We start from the raw sequence: 19436 nt of genomic DNA on the forward strand, positions 1-19436 counted from the left end.
ATGCTTATTTCACGCATATACCACATTCTTACATACATACAATATACACATTCTAACATACATACATACTTACAATAAGTAAGCTATTTTTTGTCTACACTAGAAATTACTAGGAAATTATTTATATGGCAAAACAACGTTGACGTTTGCCGGGTCAGCTAGTATAATATATATAAATATATAAAATATATGAAAAATTGATGGGGGTACTCAAATGAGAGGTTTTGATGAGTGTAACATCGGGATGAGCTTATGTCTTTAAAAATGTCAATAGTTCACAAAATACAAGGTCATTTCTTAAATATTGAAGATTTTAAAGATATAAGCTCATTCTGATATTACACTAATCAAGAGCTTTCATTTGAGTACCCACATGCATTTTTTATATATTTCTCATGTATACATATATATATAATCTGAACGAAAACAGTTTCACTGTAAAAAAAATCGCGCCAAGTCCACGTTCATAAGACTATTAAGAAAAAAGAAATTTTTTTTTTTCTTTACAAAAAGATATAAAATTAAAAAATTAAAAAATCAAAGTAACTGATATGATTGTATAAGATTTTCGGAAATTAAAAAAAATTTTGTTGTAAATTTAAAAATTAAAAAAAAAATTTTGGAACGTATTTAGTGTGCGTCGTTGCAAAATATTTTACTTTTAATGAAATTCGTAGTCTATTTACTAGTACTTTAATAAAATTGAAATACACAATGACGCACACCAAGTACGTTCCAAAATTTTTTTTTTAATTTTTAAATTTACAACAAAATTTTTTTTAATTTTCGATAATCTTATACAATCATATCGGTTACTTTGATTTTTTTATTTTTTTATTTTATATCTTTTTGTAAAGAAAAAAAAAATTTCTTTTTTCTTAATAGTCTTATGAACGTGGACTTGGCGCGATTTTTTTTATAGTTAAACTGTTTTTGTTCAGATTTTAGTATTTTTTGTAGTTATAATAAAAATTTACATTTGGTACCAACTTAAATCTCGCGTTGGCTGCATTTTTTATAGCAAACTATCCCCTTGAAGCTACAGTTTATGTAAAAATAATTCCAGCGCACCCTGGCGGGTATAGAAGCAAGCTGTGAAATGTATTTTTTTAACTGTAGTTTCCCATCTATTGGAGGATTACCATGCAATCTCAAATTATTTAGTCTGTGGCATGTCACTTTTTACATCGAAAAAAAAGTCAGGATCGAAATTTTTGCGTTGCTATAGTTTGTGCTGACTAAATTTAGTAATTTTAAGTAGATTAATTGTTATAATTGAATATAATGAACTAATAATATAAAGTATGAATTACTGTTATAATATAAAATTTAGGAACAAAAAGTACCGTAGAATTAAATAAAATTTTGCAACCTCGAAATACCGTTCTGCTTACAGTAAACATACTCGATAGTCTGGCGCTCCGTTTACAACGGATTTGAACGGAACTTGGCGCCAGATTCTACCGAATCTGTGGATATATATAAATATATAAAATATATGAAAAATTGATGTGGGTACTCAAATGAAAGGTCTCAATGAGTATAACATCAAGATGAGCTTATATCTTTAAAAATGTCAATAGTTCACAAGATACAAGGTCATTTTAGATTTTATCAGAAATTTTATGCAGTAAGCATGTTTAATGTACTTGCGCATAACTTGTGTAAGCTCTGGTAGTTAAATATTTATAATTTATTTAAAATATTCTTACTTTATCAAAATCAACTTGATCCACAACAATTTTTGGACAAGGGCCGTTGGATAACGACGCAAAATCAGTATTCGTTGATGAAGAAGAAGAAGAAGATGATGATGATGATGATGAAGATGCTGCACTTCCAAGTGATTGCTTGGCAAGAATACTAATCATTAAATAAGAAATAATCAAAGAAGAGAACATTTTTAAAACACAAACTCTTAAATAATAATTTTTAGCGTTGAGCTTTATTCACAACGGTTAAAATTTTATTGATTTCTCTTCATCGATTGAAAAATAATAAATCCATATAATTTTACTTCAGTTTTTTGTGTTAACTGTTCAAACATCTTAAAAAATGTAATTATTGACCGAAAATAAATGAGCAAATGTTAATTTTAAAAATAATTGCGAATGTAACCAATCGTACTAATTTAATAAATATTTGACATTATTATTGCGAAACATTAAATGATTTTTAAATTTTTAATTTTATATAATTCCAATTATTTACTTAATTAATTGATTAATGTGATGCAAAAAAAAATTATTGAATATTTAACTACCTGCACAGAAAAAAAGGTTCACTTGAGCCAAGAAAATATTTTTCTTCTTAATTATTTTCTTGAGCGAAAAAAAATTTTTTTTGACACAAGAAATTGCACTTATTCCAACAAAATTAATTTTCTTGCTTTAATAAATACGTATCTTGATCGAAGAAAATTTGTTTGTCAAGAAAATCTTGTTTTTTTGAGAAAATTCAGCCTCGAAGCTCCAAAAAATTTAGCTCTTGATAGAAGTTAATTTTCTTGTCTTGAGGAAATTTCTCTCTTACTCCAAAAAATTAAATATAAAGATAGAAGTTAATTTTCATTAATATTTTTATTGATTAACATGTCAATTGGCAAGATCAAATAATATTTAATCATTTTCTCATTCAATATGTATAATTGCACGGTAAAATAATATAAAATGGGTATCAAATATTCTCGAGAAAAATTTTCTCAAGGTGAGAAAATTTTTTTCTCAGCTGAAGTAGGTGGCGCTGCTTCCCTAAAGTATCTAAAAATCTTAATCAAATATAAAAATTTATTGTATCAAGTATTTATGATAAAGAAAAAATAACTTGCACCAAAAATAGAATTTAAAGAAAAATTTTAACTTCGGCCAACACAACTTCGATCTTCTTTCAGGCACCGACAAATTTTCTTGAGCCAAGAATTTTGTTCTCCAGTCAAGAAATTTTCTTTCTGTGTGCTTATCTTGTTTTACTCATCTAGTTATTATTTTTTATTTTCAATCAGTCAAAAATTAATTATTTCGAGGAGTAATTCGGGTTACTAATAATTTTTTTAGACATATCTAAATTATTTCATCTTTGTACTAAAAATAATTTTTTTAAAAACAATATAGTTTTAATTAGTACAATAAAAAGATATAGATTTACATCATTATAAAACTGCTATTGATTATTAAATATCAATTAACCAATAAAATGAAAAAAATAACATACATAAGCATTCAATTTATGATAGCTCTTTGCGAGTTTCTATTTATGATTGCTGTGGTATCTTTTATTTTATTCCATATTTACAGTTATTACGCCGAACGCTTTTGGCTATACCGACAAAGAATAGCGGCAACAACGAATAGAACAGTGTTTCTTAATTCACAAGTGTCATTATTGGACAAAGTTTATTTGTGGGATTATATTCAAAATTCACATCGTTCTAAAGAAGACTAATAAAATCGAATTTAGCGAATCAAAGATTACAATTATTGGGAAGATAATAACTCTATTCTTTACTTCTCTATTCATAAATATCTCTATATTAAATAGTTAAATTTCTAAATAACACTATTTCTAAATATCTCTATTCTTAAGGAAGTTCGAGCGAATTTAATGTAAAAAATAATTTCCAACTTTGAGCTTTGAAATTAAGTATACGTATAAATAAATACGTAATTTATCTAATCCCAAAATTTAAAAAAGATTCACCGTTTTAGTTACTTGGATATTAAATTTTAAAAATCACATATTTTATCTCCTTATACACGGGCTCTTATGGAAGACAAACGTTTTGTCGAGACTTTAATTATTTTTTTCAATATTAACCTCCCAACTTTAACGGATAAAAAACTATACACAAGAAACTTGGATTATTGCAAAATATAAAAACAATTTAATAATAATACATTACCGATATAATTTTTGAAATATTTAAAGTCAAATTTTATGTTTGTAACTGGTTTATCGTCAGCCATTTATTCGAATAAAGATTTGACAACATCGCGTCAACAGCTGAGAAAAAACAAAAGGATAGAAATATAGTTACAGAGAGAGAAATGTTTAACTCACACACTCATCCACGTCTCAGGTTATGGTTATAATCAAGCTTGCTATTGCCAAATCTGTTTATTTATTCCGGCAAGTAATAAATACCAAAGTCATTTTATTACTTTACTTTATTAAATAAGTAAAAATCATCAATTATTAAATTGTTTTAATTATTTTAAATTAAAATAAAGAATTTTTACGAATATTGGGAAGACTAAAATTTAAATAGTATATTACAACCCTAGGCCATAAAGTTGGATTTCCTGACATACGTCAGGGCATCCAACATTCTGGTCGTGGGTTGTATACTATTTTTCTTGCTCTCCACCCGAAAGTACGTAACTCTGTGGAAGGGGTTTTGCCGGGCGCGAGGGGGGCGCTGCCCGACTTTTGCAAAGCCGAGGCTTTGCTGGTCGGGGCGGACACAAAAAAAGAAGTAAAAATTAATAAATTGAAAAAAAAAAAAAAATTAGTTATTTTAAAGTTTACTAACAACTGTTCTAATTTAGAGTGATAAAATGCACAGAACTTGGCACAAATATTTAAACTCGTTCTAATAATAGAATTTATTTCTGAGTTGATTAAAAATTAATTTTTAGTTAGTAATCGACGGCTAAGAAAGATTGAAATTAAATTATTAGAAGCTTGTAGAGTCATGTACCTATTGTTTTATAAACATTGCTTGACTAGCTGTCAAAATATAAAAGAAAGCAAATAAAGTCCACAAAACTTTTATATTTTATTTTGTATAAACTTTTTATATGAATCATTTGTGTAGTGTTATTATTAAATAGTTCATTAATAATAATCTAGTTATAAATTATTTTTTATTTCTTTGACATTTTCTGGTTAGTTTATGCGCTGACATGTTACATACAGACGATGTTGTGACTGTTAGACAGTTGAAACTCGTGCCACGAAAATATGAAAAAAAGCGAGGTTCTGTGCTGCCCGGCCAGAAAATATGCGTAGCGTGCATGCGCCAAAACAAGCCACAAATGTTGCTCTTTCTGGAGTAAAATGCGTCCAGAAAGAGCGTACTTTCGGGTAGGAGAGCAAGAAAAAAAAATTTTAACATTATTTTGACTCATTAGTTACGCTCGAACTTCCTTAAGAATAGAGATTTTTACGAAAAGAGTTATTTAGAAATAGTTATTATTTAGGAATAGAGATATTTATTAATAGAGAAGTAAAGAGTAGAGTTATTATCGTGCCGAATTATTTAATTGGAAATTTAAAAAATTAATTATTCTTGAAGTAAAATTAATTATATTCTGACTCATATCTGCATGCTTTAATTTAAACTCAGTATAATGCACTACAAAAGTACTTTTGCTTATCAGTATAACGATTCACGCTATACAATGTTTGATATGAAAGTAATAAATGCTTGAAAGAATTGACTAGTTTATCAAACTATGTATTAGAGACATTTAGAATTACTGCCACTGTTTGATTTAAAATCGTAGATTTATTTAAAATAGCTTAAAAATACGGATTTAATATTAAAAAATTTGGTTTATTTAAATATGGATTACTTTTAACCAAATCTATTTTGTTTTGGTTTATTTCATTTAATTCGCCTGTTTATTTAATTAAAATAACATTTTTTAATAGTTAACAAATCTCCTTTGAAATAAATGATAAGACGTTTGAGTGGGTACTTTTGCTATTTGAGTTATCCTAATTTTAATGCCTTTATCCAAAGCCTAACATAATTCACTAATTTAATATGCATAGATAAATTTAAAATGGATTTAATGATGGAAAAAAACTATAAAAATCCAACTGTTGGCTAATTATTTTAGTTTATTATAAATTACCCTAATAGAAATTTTATGAATAAAGTGATCCTGATTGCTTTGATGACCCTAAAAATATCTCAGATATTATTTACTATATTACAAAGCATGATTTCTTTACCAAAATTAAAATATCACATTTGTTAATAGTTAAAAAATGTGATTTTACTGAAACATATGATTTTAAAGTATTAAAGAAAGATTTTTTAACTATAAACAAATAACTATTTAATTAAAATAAATAGACTGAAACCATATCTTTGTCGCAAATAAATTTATTTGTGTAAAATAAATATTAGGTAGTATTTAAATAACAGATTTATTTTTATGATTTTAATAGGTGCTAACAAATAGAAAAAGTATCTTTATATATTGATTATACAATTTAAAATAAAACATAGCTGCGAACCCAATTAAAATAATGATAAATTCTGGTTGCAACATCAGGTTTTCCTGCAGCACACATTTTTCCAAAGGATATTATTCCGATTTGCCGATCGTTAGCAACTATTGGACCACCTGAATCGCCCTGATTAAGAAATAATTAATTATATCAAAGTATATGTTATTGTAATTATAATTATAGTAGATTTTTAATAATTTGACCTACTAAACAACTTCCTTGCTTCAAAGTAGTTGCCACACAAATGTGTCCTTCATTAATAAAATTCCATTCTCGCTTGCAAGTTATGTTATCAATAATATTCAAATTTATTTTTTGTAAGTACGTTGAAGTCGGCCCAATATACTAAAACATGTTTTTTATTTATTTAAGCTATATCTAATTAATCTTAAGTTGATTTTAATAATTATACTAATCTATATTATTAAGAGAATAAGATAAATTTTGTTTCCAGGATAGTCATATAATAAAATCAGTTTTTTTTAGTAAAATTTAGTGTCATTGTCTTGATTTAAATTTGTGTCATTTTCTTGATTTGAATTTGTGCCTTTTCAAGGTTTCATATCATTCTCACCGATAGTCAATTTATTATGATAAGTATTTAGGCTGCATTCAAAAATAATCTATCTCTAGATACATAATTAAGAAATGACTATGTATCTTGTAAATTATTGACATTTTTAAAGATATAAGCTCATCCCGATGTTACACTCATCAAGACCTTTCATTTGAGTACCCACATCAACTTTTCATATATTTATATATATGTATATATAAAAAATATATCGAAAATGCATGTGGGTACTGAAATGAAAGCTCTTGATGAGTGTAACATCGGGATGAGCTTATATCTTTAAAAATGGCAATAGTTAAGAAAGTACAGTACATTTTAACAAGTCATTATTTAATCAAGCAAAATTTCATTTATTTATAGTTCACACGCAGTCACATAGTGACTGCAAGGTTACTAGTAATTATTAAGCTATCTTAAGCCATGAAGTTATTTACCGTAAGCCGACCCCAACCAATCATGGTCACTGGATACTTATCTTCATTAATGTCTACATCAGTAAGTTCAATCGGCTGAACTTTATCATGGAATCTAATATTGGATGTTGTTCTAAGAAGAGCTATATCATTAGAGCCATCATTTATTTTAAATGAATGGACTATTGGAAAGTGAACGAAATAAACGTCACCTATTTCGTGTTGAGAACTTGTTCCAGCTATGATGGTGAATAAAAATGGCGAAATTCTTTGAAATGAATTATTATAATTATTAATTTGCTTTTTATTATTATATGCAAAATTTTGCTTTAATTTTACCTAACAAGACAATGTGCAGCAGAAAGAATGTAACGATTGGATACAATAGTACCCCCACAAATATGTTTATCACGAAATCTAAGAGACACCATATACGGATGTTCTTCAGCAGAAGTTATAACACCCCCAACAATACGCCCTAATGATGCCGAAATTTTAACTGCAATATTAATAATGAATTAATAAATTTTAATTAAAGTTATATACGATTTTTCCGAACAACAATAAAGCCTCGATAACTTTTTCTATTTAACTAAATTATTTTTAGCAGAAAAAATTAAGTTTACGCAGAAAAATTTAGTTTACGCAGAAAATAGAAAAAGGGAAAAATTACATTATATCCACTGATAAAAAAATTAACTTGACTCAAAAGCCAAAATCTTAAACCAAGAACAGTATTTTGAAGAAAATGATTTTGTTGAGTCAAGAAAATAAATTCTTGAGTCAAGATATTATTCTTGATTTAAGTAAATTTTTCTTCTCAAGAATTTATTCTCTTGACTCAAAAAATCATTTTCTTCAAAATGGTATTCTTGGTTAAAGATTTTGGCTCTTGAGTTAAGTTAATTTTTTTATCAGTGTAATGTACCATAGCACTTCATATAAAAAATTGGAAAAATTACAGTTTCAAATTGTGATTCTTACAGATTTTGTGAGAATGTAAAAATTACATTGTAAAATCTAAATATCACCTTTAAAGCTGTAAAAATTAACATTTAAAGTTTGAATTTCATAAATATTTCTTTCTAACTGCAATTTTTATCGTTTTTAATTTTAAGCGACACTTTTTACTATTTATAGTGTAATTTTTTCCTTTTTCTTTCCATGTAAGGAAACTTTTTTGTATTATATAATTCGAAAGTAATGAGATCTTACCGCAGTGTATAAGAATGACAGTATTAATTGTAAAAAACAGCCAATTTTTAATTAACATCATAACTACTCCATTACAAATAACAGTATAGTGACTGTTTGACAGAAGCTAATAAGGTCGTACTTACATTTTACCGTAAGCTTATCAAATCGTTGTGATTATAGTATGAAAGTATTAAAATTAGTATTATAGTTTACTAAATAATGATTATCAGCGGCAGATATGAATGATATATTAGCTAGAGCAGTAATTTTTAAAATAAATCCGAAAAAAAAAATTATTTCATTTTTGTGATAAAATAATTTATTAATTTTTCAAATAATTTTTCGAAGAAAATTATTGCTACAACTTGCAATTTTTCTTATCGATAATCTTTATAATTTTTCAAAATTTAAAGCACAAAAGACAATAATTAAATTTTTTTATTGAAAAATAATTTTTTTCTCTTTATTAATTTTTCAACTCTTTCTTTGTTAAATTAAATTAAATTGTAACTTTTTTTTTGAAACAAAAGAAAAAATAAATTAATATTAAGAAGGAAAATTAAAACAAAAAAAAAATTATTTGTAAATGTCACGTCTGACTAAAATTAATTCATACTACTGGAATTTGAATTGCAAATAATTGTGAGAATTTATAAATGATATTAAATTTAAAAATGCGCTGAAGTAAACAATAGCATTATTCTCTCTTAAAAATTGATAAATTTGAATAAATAAACAATTTTAAAAAATGTTTTAATAATTTAATTGAATTTTTAAATTTGAATTTTTCCCGCGGAAATTCCGTGATTTTTTTTAACGGAAGTTTTAAATTTACCAGTAGCGTCACCTTTCAGAAATAAATTAAACTATTTGACGTGACATTTCATAACTTTTTTATCAGTGATTAAGTAACAGCTGATAATGACGGGTGTTTTTATTTTTTAATAAATATAATAATAAAAAATAAAAAAATTTTAAGTAAATAATTAATAAAAACAATAATTTATTTTTAATTAAATTAGTAAAAAATTGAAAAAATTAAAAAAAAAATGTGGACACTTAGAAATTAAGAAAAACTTTAAATTTGATTTTTTTAAAAATGTTTTTAATTATAAAAAAATCAAAATATTATAAAATGTCAGCGGATTTTATTATTATATTTTTGAAACGTAGTATGGCGAAAAATTTATATAAATTTATTTCCAAGTTATGAGTAAAAAAAAACATGAATTAAAATTTCGCGGGGCAAGATGGCCGCTAAAATCTCGCGATCGCAAATCGAGATTAACAAATCGATTTTTCTTTTTCCTAGGTCAGCTAGTTGCCAGTTTCAGTTGAAACTTGGCGTTCGTCAGCGTTCGTCGTGTTAACTTTATTATTTTACATTAAAAAACTATTAATTACATTTACTCAGTGCGTAAATAAAAAAAAAATTAAAAAGTAAATAATAACAAAAATAATAAGCCGTAAATAAAAATAAAAATAATAATAATAGCAAGTAGTCTTATTTTATTTAATAACTTATCTTTAAATTTTATCCGCAGCTCCAAACGTCAATAATTTTGACATTAGAAGACTATTGAGGCAATTACTGAGGAAATAAAAATTAACTTTTTCATCAAAAAAATAAAATGTGTGGGGGTTTTACGTGCTCAAAAAATGCTCTCACGGCATTGAATATTTTGTACATTGTAAGTATATAAAAATATATATATCTCATAAATTTTAATTGGAAAATCTGCACTTGGAGATTAAATTGATCTACATATTTTATTTATATAAATTATCATATTAGCTATGAAGATAACGGTACAGCTAAATTGTGTCTTAGTTCAATAGACTCAATTTAGATATCCAGCTGATGACAATAATTTTTTATAATAAAAAAAAAAATATTTTTTTTAAATTATTCAGACGTGATTATTTTTAAAATTTACTAAATAAATAAACTAGTAACTAGTCACTATGTGAACTATAAATAAAGAAAATTTTGCTTTATTAAATAATGACTTTTGTTAAATTGCACTGTACTTTTTTAAATATTGACATTTTTAAAGGTATAAGCTCATCCTAATGTTACACTCATTGAGAGCTTTCATTTGAGTACCCACATGCATTTTTGATATATTTTTCATATATTCATATAGATAATATATATAAATATATAAAATATATTAAAAATTGATGTGAGTACTCAAATGAAAGGTCTCGATGAGTGTAATGTCAGGGTGAGCTTATATCTTTAAAAATGTCATTAGTTGACAAGATAGCAATGTCAGTTTTAAATTATTGACATTTTTGAAGATATAAGCTCATTCTGATGTTACACTTATCAAGAGCTTTCATTTGAGTACCCACATGCATTTTTTATATATATGTCATATTTACATATACATAATATATATAAATATATAAAATATATGAAAAATTGATGTGGGTACTCAAATAAAAGGTCTCGATAAGTGTAATATCAAAGTAATCTTATATCTTTGAAAATATCATTAGTTGACAAGATAGCAATGTCAATTCTTAATTATTGACATTTTCGAGATATAAGCTCATCCCGATGTTACACTCATCAAGAGCTTTCATTTGAGTACCCACATCAACTTTTCATATATTTATATATATTATATATATATGTATATATAAAAAATATATCGAAAATGCATGTAAGTACTCAAATGAAAGGTCTTGATGAATGTAACATCGAGATGAGTTTATATCTTTAAAAATGTCAATAGTTCTCAAAATACAAGGTCATTTCTTAATTACTAACATTTTTAAAGATATAAGCTTATCCCGATGTGACACTTATGAAGAACTTTCATTTGAGAACCCACATGCATTTTTGATATATTTTTCATATATACATATTTATAATATATATAAATATATAAAATATATGAAAAATTTATGTGAGTACTCAAATGAAAGGTCTTGATGAATATAACATCAGGATGAGCTTATATCTTTAAAAATGTCAATAGTTCTCAAGATACATGATCATTTCTTAATTATGTATCTATAGATAAAAAATTTTTCTTATTCTTTTAATAATATAGATTATAGTAAAAAAATTATCTTCAAAAGCTGTCAAAAATTATAAATGCAATTTTTTAAAAATAATTTTTCAGACCTAATTTATTTTTTAATAAAAATAAAATAATTTTCAAGTGTGTTAATTTTTAATGTTATAAAAGATTGTATTTATAATTTTTTTTTATTTTTAAAAAAATATTATTTTTAACAAATTGTGACATTTAGAAAATTTTAAAAATTCTAAATGAAATTTTTAAAAGATATTTTTTTATTATTGTTATTGAAAAAAATTATTTTTAATTTACAGGTAGTAGCATTCATACTAATTGGAGTAGCAGTGTACGGCCGAGCATCAGCATTGGTAACAAACCTCCCAATAATCGGCGGAATCCTAGCCTGTGGAGTAATTTTAATCCTTATATCAATATTGGGTCTGATTGGAGCTGTCAAGCACCACCAAGTTCTTCTCTTCTTTGTATCCTTTGATAAAACCTCGTCTAAGCCGCTAAGACTCATATCAGTCATATTTTATACTTACATTCATAATTATCTGACAAATTTATAGCTTAAAATTTTTCCTTAAATAATTATTATTATTTTTTTAACAGTACATGCTCATTTTATTCTTGCTGTTTTTGGTACAATTCAGCATCGCTTGCGCGTGTCTTGCCGTAAATGCCAAACAACAAGAGCAATTAGCAGAACAGGTATTTTATTTATTTAATAAATTTTTAATCTTATGTTTATTTTAATCATTTATTTATTTATTTTTGCTTTATTATAGGGATGGAAACGAGTTGGAATGGAACTGAAGAGCAAAGTACAGACTAATTTCAATTGCTGTGGATTTAATGGAACTGATATTATCAATATTGACCCAAAAATGGATCATCCTTCTTGTGAAGCTGTGACAGTAAGTATTTTTTCCAATTTATTCTGTTTTTTATAAATGAAATTTAGAATTTTTAAGAATAATTTTTTTCAATTGAAAATTTTTCAGTCATTTAATTTAATCTATATATAGTCAATATATTTTGATAGGCTGCATTCGAAAATTCTCTATCTCTAGATACATAGGTGAGAAATTACCTTGTATCTTGAGAACTATTGACATTTTTAAAGATATAAGCTCATCCTAATGTTACACTCATCGAGACCTTTCATTTGAGTACCCACATTAATTTTTCATATATATATATATATATATATATATATATATATATATATATATATATATATATATATGAAAAATATATCAAAAATGCATGTAGGTACGCAAATGAAAGCTCTTGATGAGTGTAACATCAAAATGAGAGTATATCTTTAAAAATGTCAATAATTAAGAAATTACCTTGTATCTTGTGAACTATTGACATTTTTAACGATATAAGCTCATCCCGATGTTACACTCATCGAGACCTTTCATTTGAGTACCCACATTAATTTTTCATATATTTTATATATTTATATATATTATATATATGTATATATGAAAAATATATCAAAAATGCATGTGGGTACTCAAATGAAAGATCTTGATGAGTGTAACATCGGGATGATCTTATGTCTGTGAAAATGTCAATAATCAAAAACTGACATTGCTATCTTGGCAACTAATGACATTTTTAAAAATATAAGCTCACCCCGACTTTGCGCTCAACGAGACCTTTCATTTGAGTACCCACATCAATTTTTCATATATTTTATAGATTTATATATATATTTCATATACGTATGTATGAAAAATATATCAAAAATGCATGTGGGTACTCAAATGAAAGGTCTCGATGAGTGTAACGTCATGGTGAGCTTATATCTTTAAAATATATATTATATATATTACATAATTAAGAAATAACCTTTTATCTTGTGAAATATTGACATTATTAATGATATAAGCTCATCCTGATGTTACAGTCATCGAGACCTTTCATTTGAGTACCCACATCAATTTTTCATATATTTATATATATTACATATATGTATATATGAAAAATATATCAAAAATGCATGTGGGTACTCAAATGAAAGCTCTTGACAAATGTAAGATGGACGGCAGAGTTCACGAAATGGTCCACCTTTACAAGCATGTGATTGTTGTGAAATCATGCTTGTAAATCTACTTGACACGTATCAGGACGAGCTTATATCTTTGAAAATGTCAATAATTAAGAACTAACATTGCTATCTTGTCAACTTATGACATTTTTAACAATATAAGTTCACCCCGAGATTATACTCATCGAGACCTTTCATTTGAGTATCCACATCAATTTTTTATATATTTCATATATTTATATATCTATATATATATATATATATATATATATATATATAGGGAAAGTGGGTTTCGTAGACCGTCAATCACGCAAAAACTACTGAACATATTGACATGGGACTAGGACCATTCGACGCGGAATGAATTGTAGATGGTTATAGGCTACTTATTTCGAATTCCATCAATCCTTCACCATTTTATTTCTATTTAACTTAGATAAACATTTTTCCCGCCCATAAAAACAAAAGACGAGCATTTTTCTTTAATTTATTTGTTTTTTTTATCGGCATAAAAGGAAATAATTTTTATTACGTTACTTTTTTGAGAATTTAGTTCCATATATACCTACGCGTGGGCGAATGCGTGGGTGGAAAATATACATATATAACGAAATAGGGTTCCTTTGATAAAAGTTGACGTCAAAACTACTGAAGCTATCGGGATGGGACTGCTACCTTTCGACGCAGAATTTTTCATATATGGTTATAGGCTACTTATTTTTGGATTTTATCAACCCTTTCTCATTTTTTTTACGATTAATTTTTATATACATTTTTTCCCGCTAATAAAAACAAAAGACTCATTTTTCATTCATTTGTTTTTAATACGATTTTCTTTTGTTTTTATTATATAACCTTAATATTTGATTGATTTCACGTCATTTAAAAAAAAAGTTAAAGAAAGAAGCTAATTATGTCTGGTGAACTAAGTGTTAAAAATTTATATTTATATGCTGATCGTATGTTTGGTTATGGTAAAATTGGTTTCAAGAATTAAAATAGTTAGATATCTATGAAATCTACTGAAAATGTTGTTGTTTATCAACTAGAACTTTTTGAAACATAAAATTTAGACCCTGTCTATTGAGTTTCAATAACATTTGCTAAAAATTTCCTTGCAACAAACGTCTCTTTACCAGCGGGAAAAAAGTCATTGTAAGGTTTCCAAAACTTAACATTATATGTAGTAATTCGGTCAACGAACTTAGAATTTTACATACATGTTATTTTTGCTGATTACATAACTTATAAATTGTTCTTATTACGGGATCGAGGGAATGTTACTGATTAAAATAAATGCATTTTCCAAACACTGGGTATGTAAAAAACATGTTAAGTTTATTTTCTATGAAAAATTGATGTCGCTGAGAAAATTTTAAATGACAAAAAAATTCTTCGCACTTGAAGCTAGACAGACTTCAACTTTACTTATGAGACTTGCAATGACATTAACTAAAACTTTCAATGCTCATTTGGAATCTGTGCAAGTCAAAACAATACTCTAATTAAATTTCAAGTCTAGATCTAAAAATGCAATTCTATAAAGCGCCCAGCGAAGCGGGCGGGTAACAGCTAGTATTATATATATGTAGATATGAAAAATATATCATAAATGTAAGTGGGTACTCAAATGAAAGCTCTTGATGAGTGTAACATAGAAATGAGTTTATATCTTAAAAAATGTCATTATTTAAAAAATGACATTGTATCTTGTCAACTATTGACATTTTTAAAGATATAAGCTCACCCTGATGTTACACGCATCGAGACCTTTCATTTGAGTACCCACATCAATTTTTTATATATTTCATATATTTATATATATTATATATATGTACATATGAAAAATATATCAAAAATGCATGATGGTACTTAAATGAAAGCTCTTGATGAGTGTAACATCGGGATGAGCTTATATCTTTAAAATGTCAATAATTAAGAACTGACATTGCTAGCTTGTCAAATAATGATATTTTTAAAGATATAAGCTCATCCTGATGTTACACTCATCGAGACCTTTCACTTGAGAACCCACATCAATTTTTCATATATTTTATATATTTGTATTTATTACATATATGTAAATATGAAAAATATATCAAAAATTCATGTGGGTACTCAAATAAAAGCTCTTGATGAGTGTAACATCGGATGAGCTTATATCTTTAAAAGTGTCAATAGTTAAGAAAGTACAGTGCAATTAAATAAAATTCATTATTAAATAAAACGACATTATATTTATATTAAATTAAAATTAATTTTACCAGAAATTTTGCTGTTCTACTACCACAAATTGGACGGACCATCCACAAGATTGTAAATGCGAGCCTTGTATGGAAAAACTTCAGTCAACAATCGACCACGCGTTCAAACTCTGCGGGGGTATTGGGCTATTTTTCAGCTTCACAGAGGTAGGATGATTCAATAACTAATTACCCAAAATTGTCTGTTTGTTCATTTATTGACGATTGTTGACAACTGGTTGTGGTTTTATTAACAATATTGATAATTAATAATTGATTATAGTTTGTTGGTGTTTGGTTGACGGTCAGATACAGGAATCAAAAAGATCCAAGAGCTAATCCCAGTGCTTTTCTCTAGTCTAATACCATTACAATGTCCCCTGTCACCTCGCACCAAATATTTAATAGATGGTGGGTGCTTATTACACTCATTGTACTATTTTATATACCTAGTTTTCTTAACATTATACTTAACACTCATTTATTAATACATTATTCGCTCCACGTAACACTGAGACTGATAACTTGTTTGTTTTTCTTCTTAATTAAAAAATATTAAGAGAAAAAAATTTAAAAAATTCTAAATTTAATTGTTTTAAATATTTATTTTATCGTAATTTTTATTAATTAAAAAAATTGTCAAATGTCTGCTAATATTAGTATAATTAATAAATTCAAATTAAATTAGCGAATAATAATTGCACTTTCTTAACTATTGACATTTTTAATAATATAAGCTCATCCTGATGTTACACTCGTCAAGAGCTTTCATTTGAGTACCCACCTGCATTTTTGATATATTTTTCATATTTATATATATAATATATATAAATATATGAAATATATAAAAAATTGATGTGGGTACTCAAATGAAAGGTCTCGATGAGTGTAACATCGGAATGAGCTTTTATCTTTAAAAATGTCAATATTTTACAATATACAAGGTCATTTCTTAATTATGTAATATATATAATACATATTTGAAAGATATAAGCGCATCCCGTTGTTACACTCATCAAGAGCTTTCATTTGAGTACCCACTTGCATTTTTGATATATTTTTTATATATACATATATATAATATAGATAAATATATGAAATATATTAAAAATTGATGTGGGTACTCAATTGAAAGGTCTTGATGAGTGTAACATCGGGATGAGCTTATATCTTTAAAGATGTCAATATTTCACAAGATACAAGGTCATTTCTTAATTATTGATATTTTTAAAGATATAAGCTCATCCCGATGTTACACTCATTAAGAGCTTTCATTTGAGTACCCACATCATTTCTATATATATATATATATATATATATATATATATATATATATATATATATATATATATATATATATATATATATATATATATATATATATATATATGCATATATGAAAGATATACCAATAACGCAAGTGGGTACTCAAATGAAAGGTCTCGATGAGTGTAACATCGCGATGAGCTTATATCTTTAAAAATGTCAATATTTCACAAAATACAATGTAATTTCTTAATTAATGACATTTTTTAAGATATGAGCTCATACTGATGTTACACTCATCATGAGCTTTCATTTGAATACCCACATACATTTTTGATATTTTTTTCATATATACATATATAGAATATATATAAATATATGAAAAATTGATGTGAGTATTCAAATGAAAGGTCTCAATGAGTGTAATGTCATAGTGAGCTTATATCTTTAAAAATGTCAATAGTTCTCAAGATACAAGGTCATTTCTTAATTACGTAATTTTTAATTCCAAGTCATTAGTCTCTCAATCACACAAAAAAATAACAATTTATTATTTTTTATTACAAACATCTATTTATTATTTCAAATTATTTAAGTAATGACTCCTTATTTTTTGTAAATACAGGTAATTGCAGCGTTTCTAGCTCGCCATTATCGCAATCAACTGGACCCGCACGAAAAGGCTGCGAGAGCTGTATTTCCCCGTCATAATTATCTCTACTGAATTAGTAATAAAATCATCGCTTTAAACATTTTTTTTAATTACGTAAATTTAATATCAATTGGAGATTATTATAAATTAATTAATTACTCATTTAAAATAGTTTAGTGTGTGCTCTAGTCAGCCACCAATACCTTCAACTTTTATCAAATTTAGTTTATTAATTAATTAATTAATAAATAAATAAATAATAAAAGATGATAAGCCTCAATGCGCCTTTAGTAGATCGTAGAGGTCGGATTAATTAATTAAACAGATTAAAATTATTATATTGAAAATATGTAATATTTTACTACATTTACTATCGACTAATTACTACTGTCTTCAAGAATACTGCTTAATTATTTATGTAGTAAATATATATAATTAGGGCCAAGATTTTTGCCTAAATTTTGAAATTAATATTATCAAATTTTTTATATTAAAGCGAAAATATTGGTCGTATAAAAATATTTTGAACTATAAGTTGTTCAAAATTTAATAATCTAAAAAAAAAATTTCTTTTATGATTTTTGTTAGGTCCAATCAGAAAACCGTAGTTTCAAAATTAAGATTCATAATTAATGATTTAAATTTTTAGTAATTTAAAATTTGAATGTTAAAATTACGGCTTTGTGATTGGTAATAGAAAAAAATTATAAAAGATATTTTTTTTAGATAATTTGATAAAATGCAACTGTAGTTTCTTAACTATTCACTTTTTTAAAGATATAAGCTCGTCTTGATGTTACATTTGTCAAGAGCTTTCATTTGAGTACTCACATGAATTTTTGATATATTTTTTATACATACATATATATAATATATAGAAATATATGAAAAATTGATGTGGGTACTCAAATGAAAGGTGTCGATGAGTGTAACATCAGGATGTGCTTATATCTTTAAAAATGTCAATAGTTCACAAGATACACGGTCATTCCTTAACTATGTAATATGTATAATATATATTTTAAAGATATAAGCTCATTCCGATGTTAAACTCATCAAGAGCTTTCATTTGAGTACCTATATGCATTTATGATATATTTTTCATATGTACATATATATTATATATATAAATATATGAAATATATAAAAAATTGATATGGGTACTCAAATGAAAAGTCTCGATGAGTGTAACATCAAGATGAGCTTATATCTTTAAAAATGTCAATAGTTCACAAGATACAAGGTCATTCCTTAAATATTGACCATTTTAAAGATATAAGCTCATTCTGATTATTCACTCATCAAGAGCTTTTATTTGAATACACCCATGCATTTTTGATATATTTTTCATATATACATATATATAATATATAGAAATATATGAAATATATGAAAAATTAATGTGGGTATTCAAATGAAAGGTCTCGATGAGTGTAACATCAGGATGAGCTTATATCTTTAAAAATGTCAATAGTTCACAAGATACAAGTCCATTCCTTAATTATGTATCTAGAGATAGAGCACTTTCGAATGCAGCCTAAATACATCATAATAAATTGACTATCGGTGTGAATGATGTTAAAACTTTAAAAAGACACAAATTCATATCAAAACTTTTTCAATGACTAAATTTTACTAAAAAAACCAATTTTATCATATGACTATCCTGGATACAAAATTTGTTCTTATTCTTTTAATAATATAGATTATTTCAAAATCAAGGCAAAAATTCTAGCCGCATAAAATAAAAA

General features: G+C 25.8%; 2 protein-coding genes across 3 annotated transcripts; one reads left to right on the top strand and one right to left on the bottom strand.

Moving 5' to 3' along the window:
* Nucleotides 1-6147: 6147 nt before the first annotated feature.
* On the bottom strand, nt 6148-7739 carry LOC123263954 (chymotrypsin-2-like; the record flags this gene model as incomplete). Its single annotated transcript, XM_044727000.1, has 4 exons — nt 6148-6366; nt 6448-6585; nt 7234-7495; nt 7567-7739. Coding segments are annotated over 4 exons (717 nt in total), but the record flags the coding sequence as incomplete, so codon positions are not given.
* A 2004-nt stretch (nt 7740-9743) lies between these two features.
* On the top strand, nt 9744-18145 carry LOC123263859 (tetraspanin-13). 2 transcript variants are annotated; one of them, XR_006509240.1, is made up of 8 exons: nt 9744-9864; nt 9969-10115; nt 11774-11941; nt 12075-12173; nt 12251-12379; nt 15792-15935; nt 16051-16178; nt 17659-18145. XR_006509240.1 is itself a non-coding variant. In XM_044726894.1 (7 exons), the coding sequence occupies exons 2-7, from the start codon at nt 10056-10058 to the stop codon at nt 17755-17757; spliced, it is 699 nt and encodes a 232-aa protein (XP_044582829.1). In that variant the 5' UTR covers nt 9744-9864; nt 9969-10055; the 3' UTR covers nt 17758-18145. The 2 variants fall into 2 exon arrangements, 1 of the variants encoding a protein (XP_044582829.1); XM_044726894.1 differs by lacking the exon at nt 16051-16178.
* Nucleotides 18146-19436: the final 1291 nt, after the last annotated feature.

This window comes from Cotesia glomerata, linkage group LG4 (assembly GCF_020080835.1).
Source record: "Cotesia glomerata isolate CgM1 linkage group LG4, MPM_Cglom_v2.3, whole genome shotgun sequence".
Lineage (NCBI taxonomy): Eukaryota > Metazoa > Arthropoda > Insecta > Hymenoptera > Braconidae > Cotesia > Cotesia glomerata.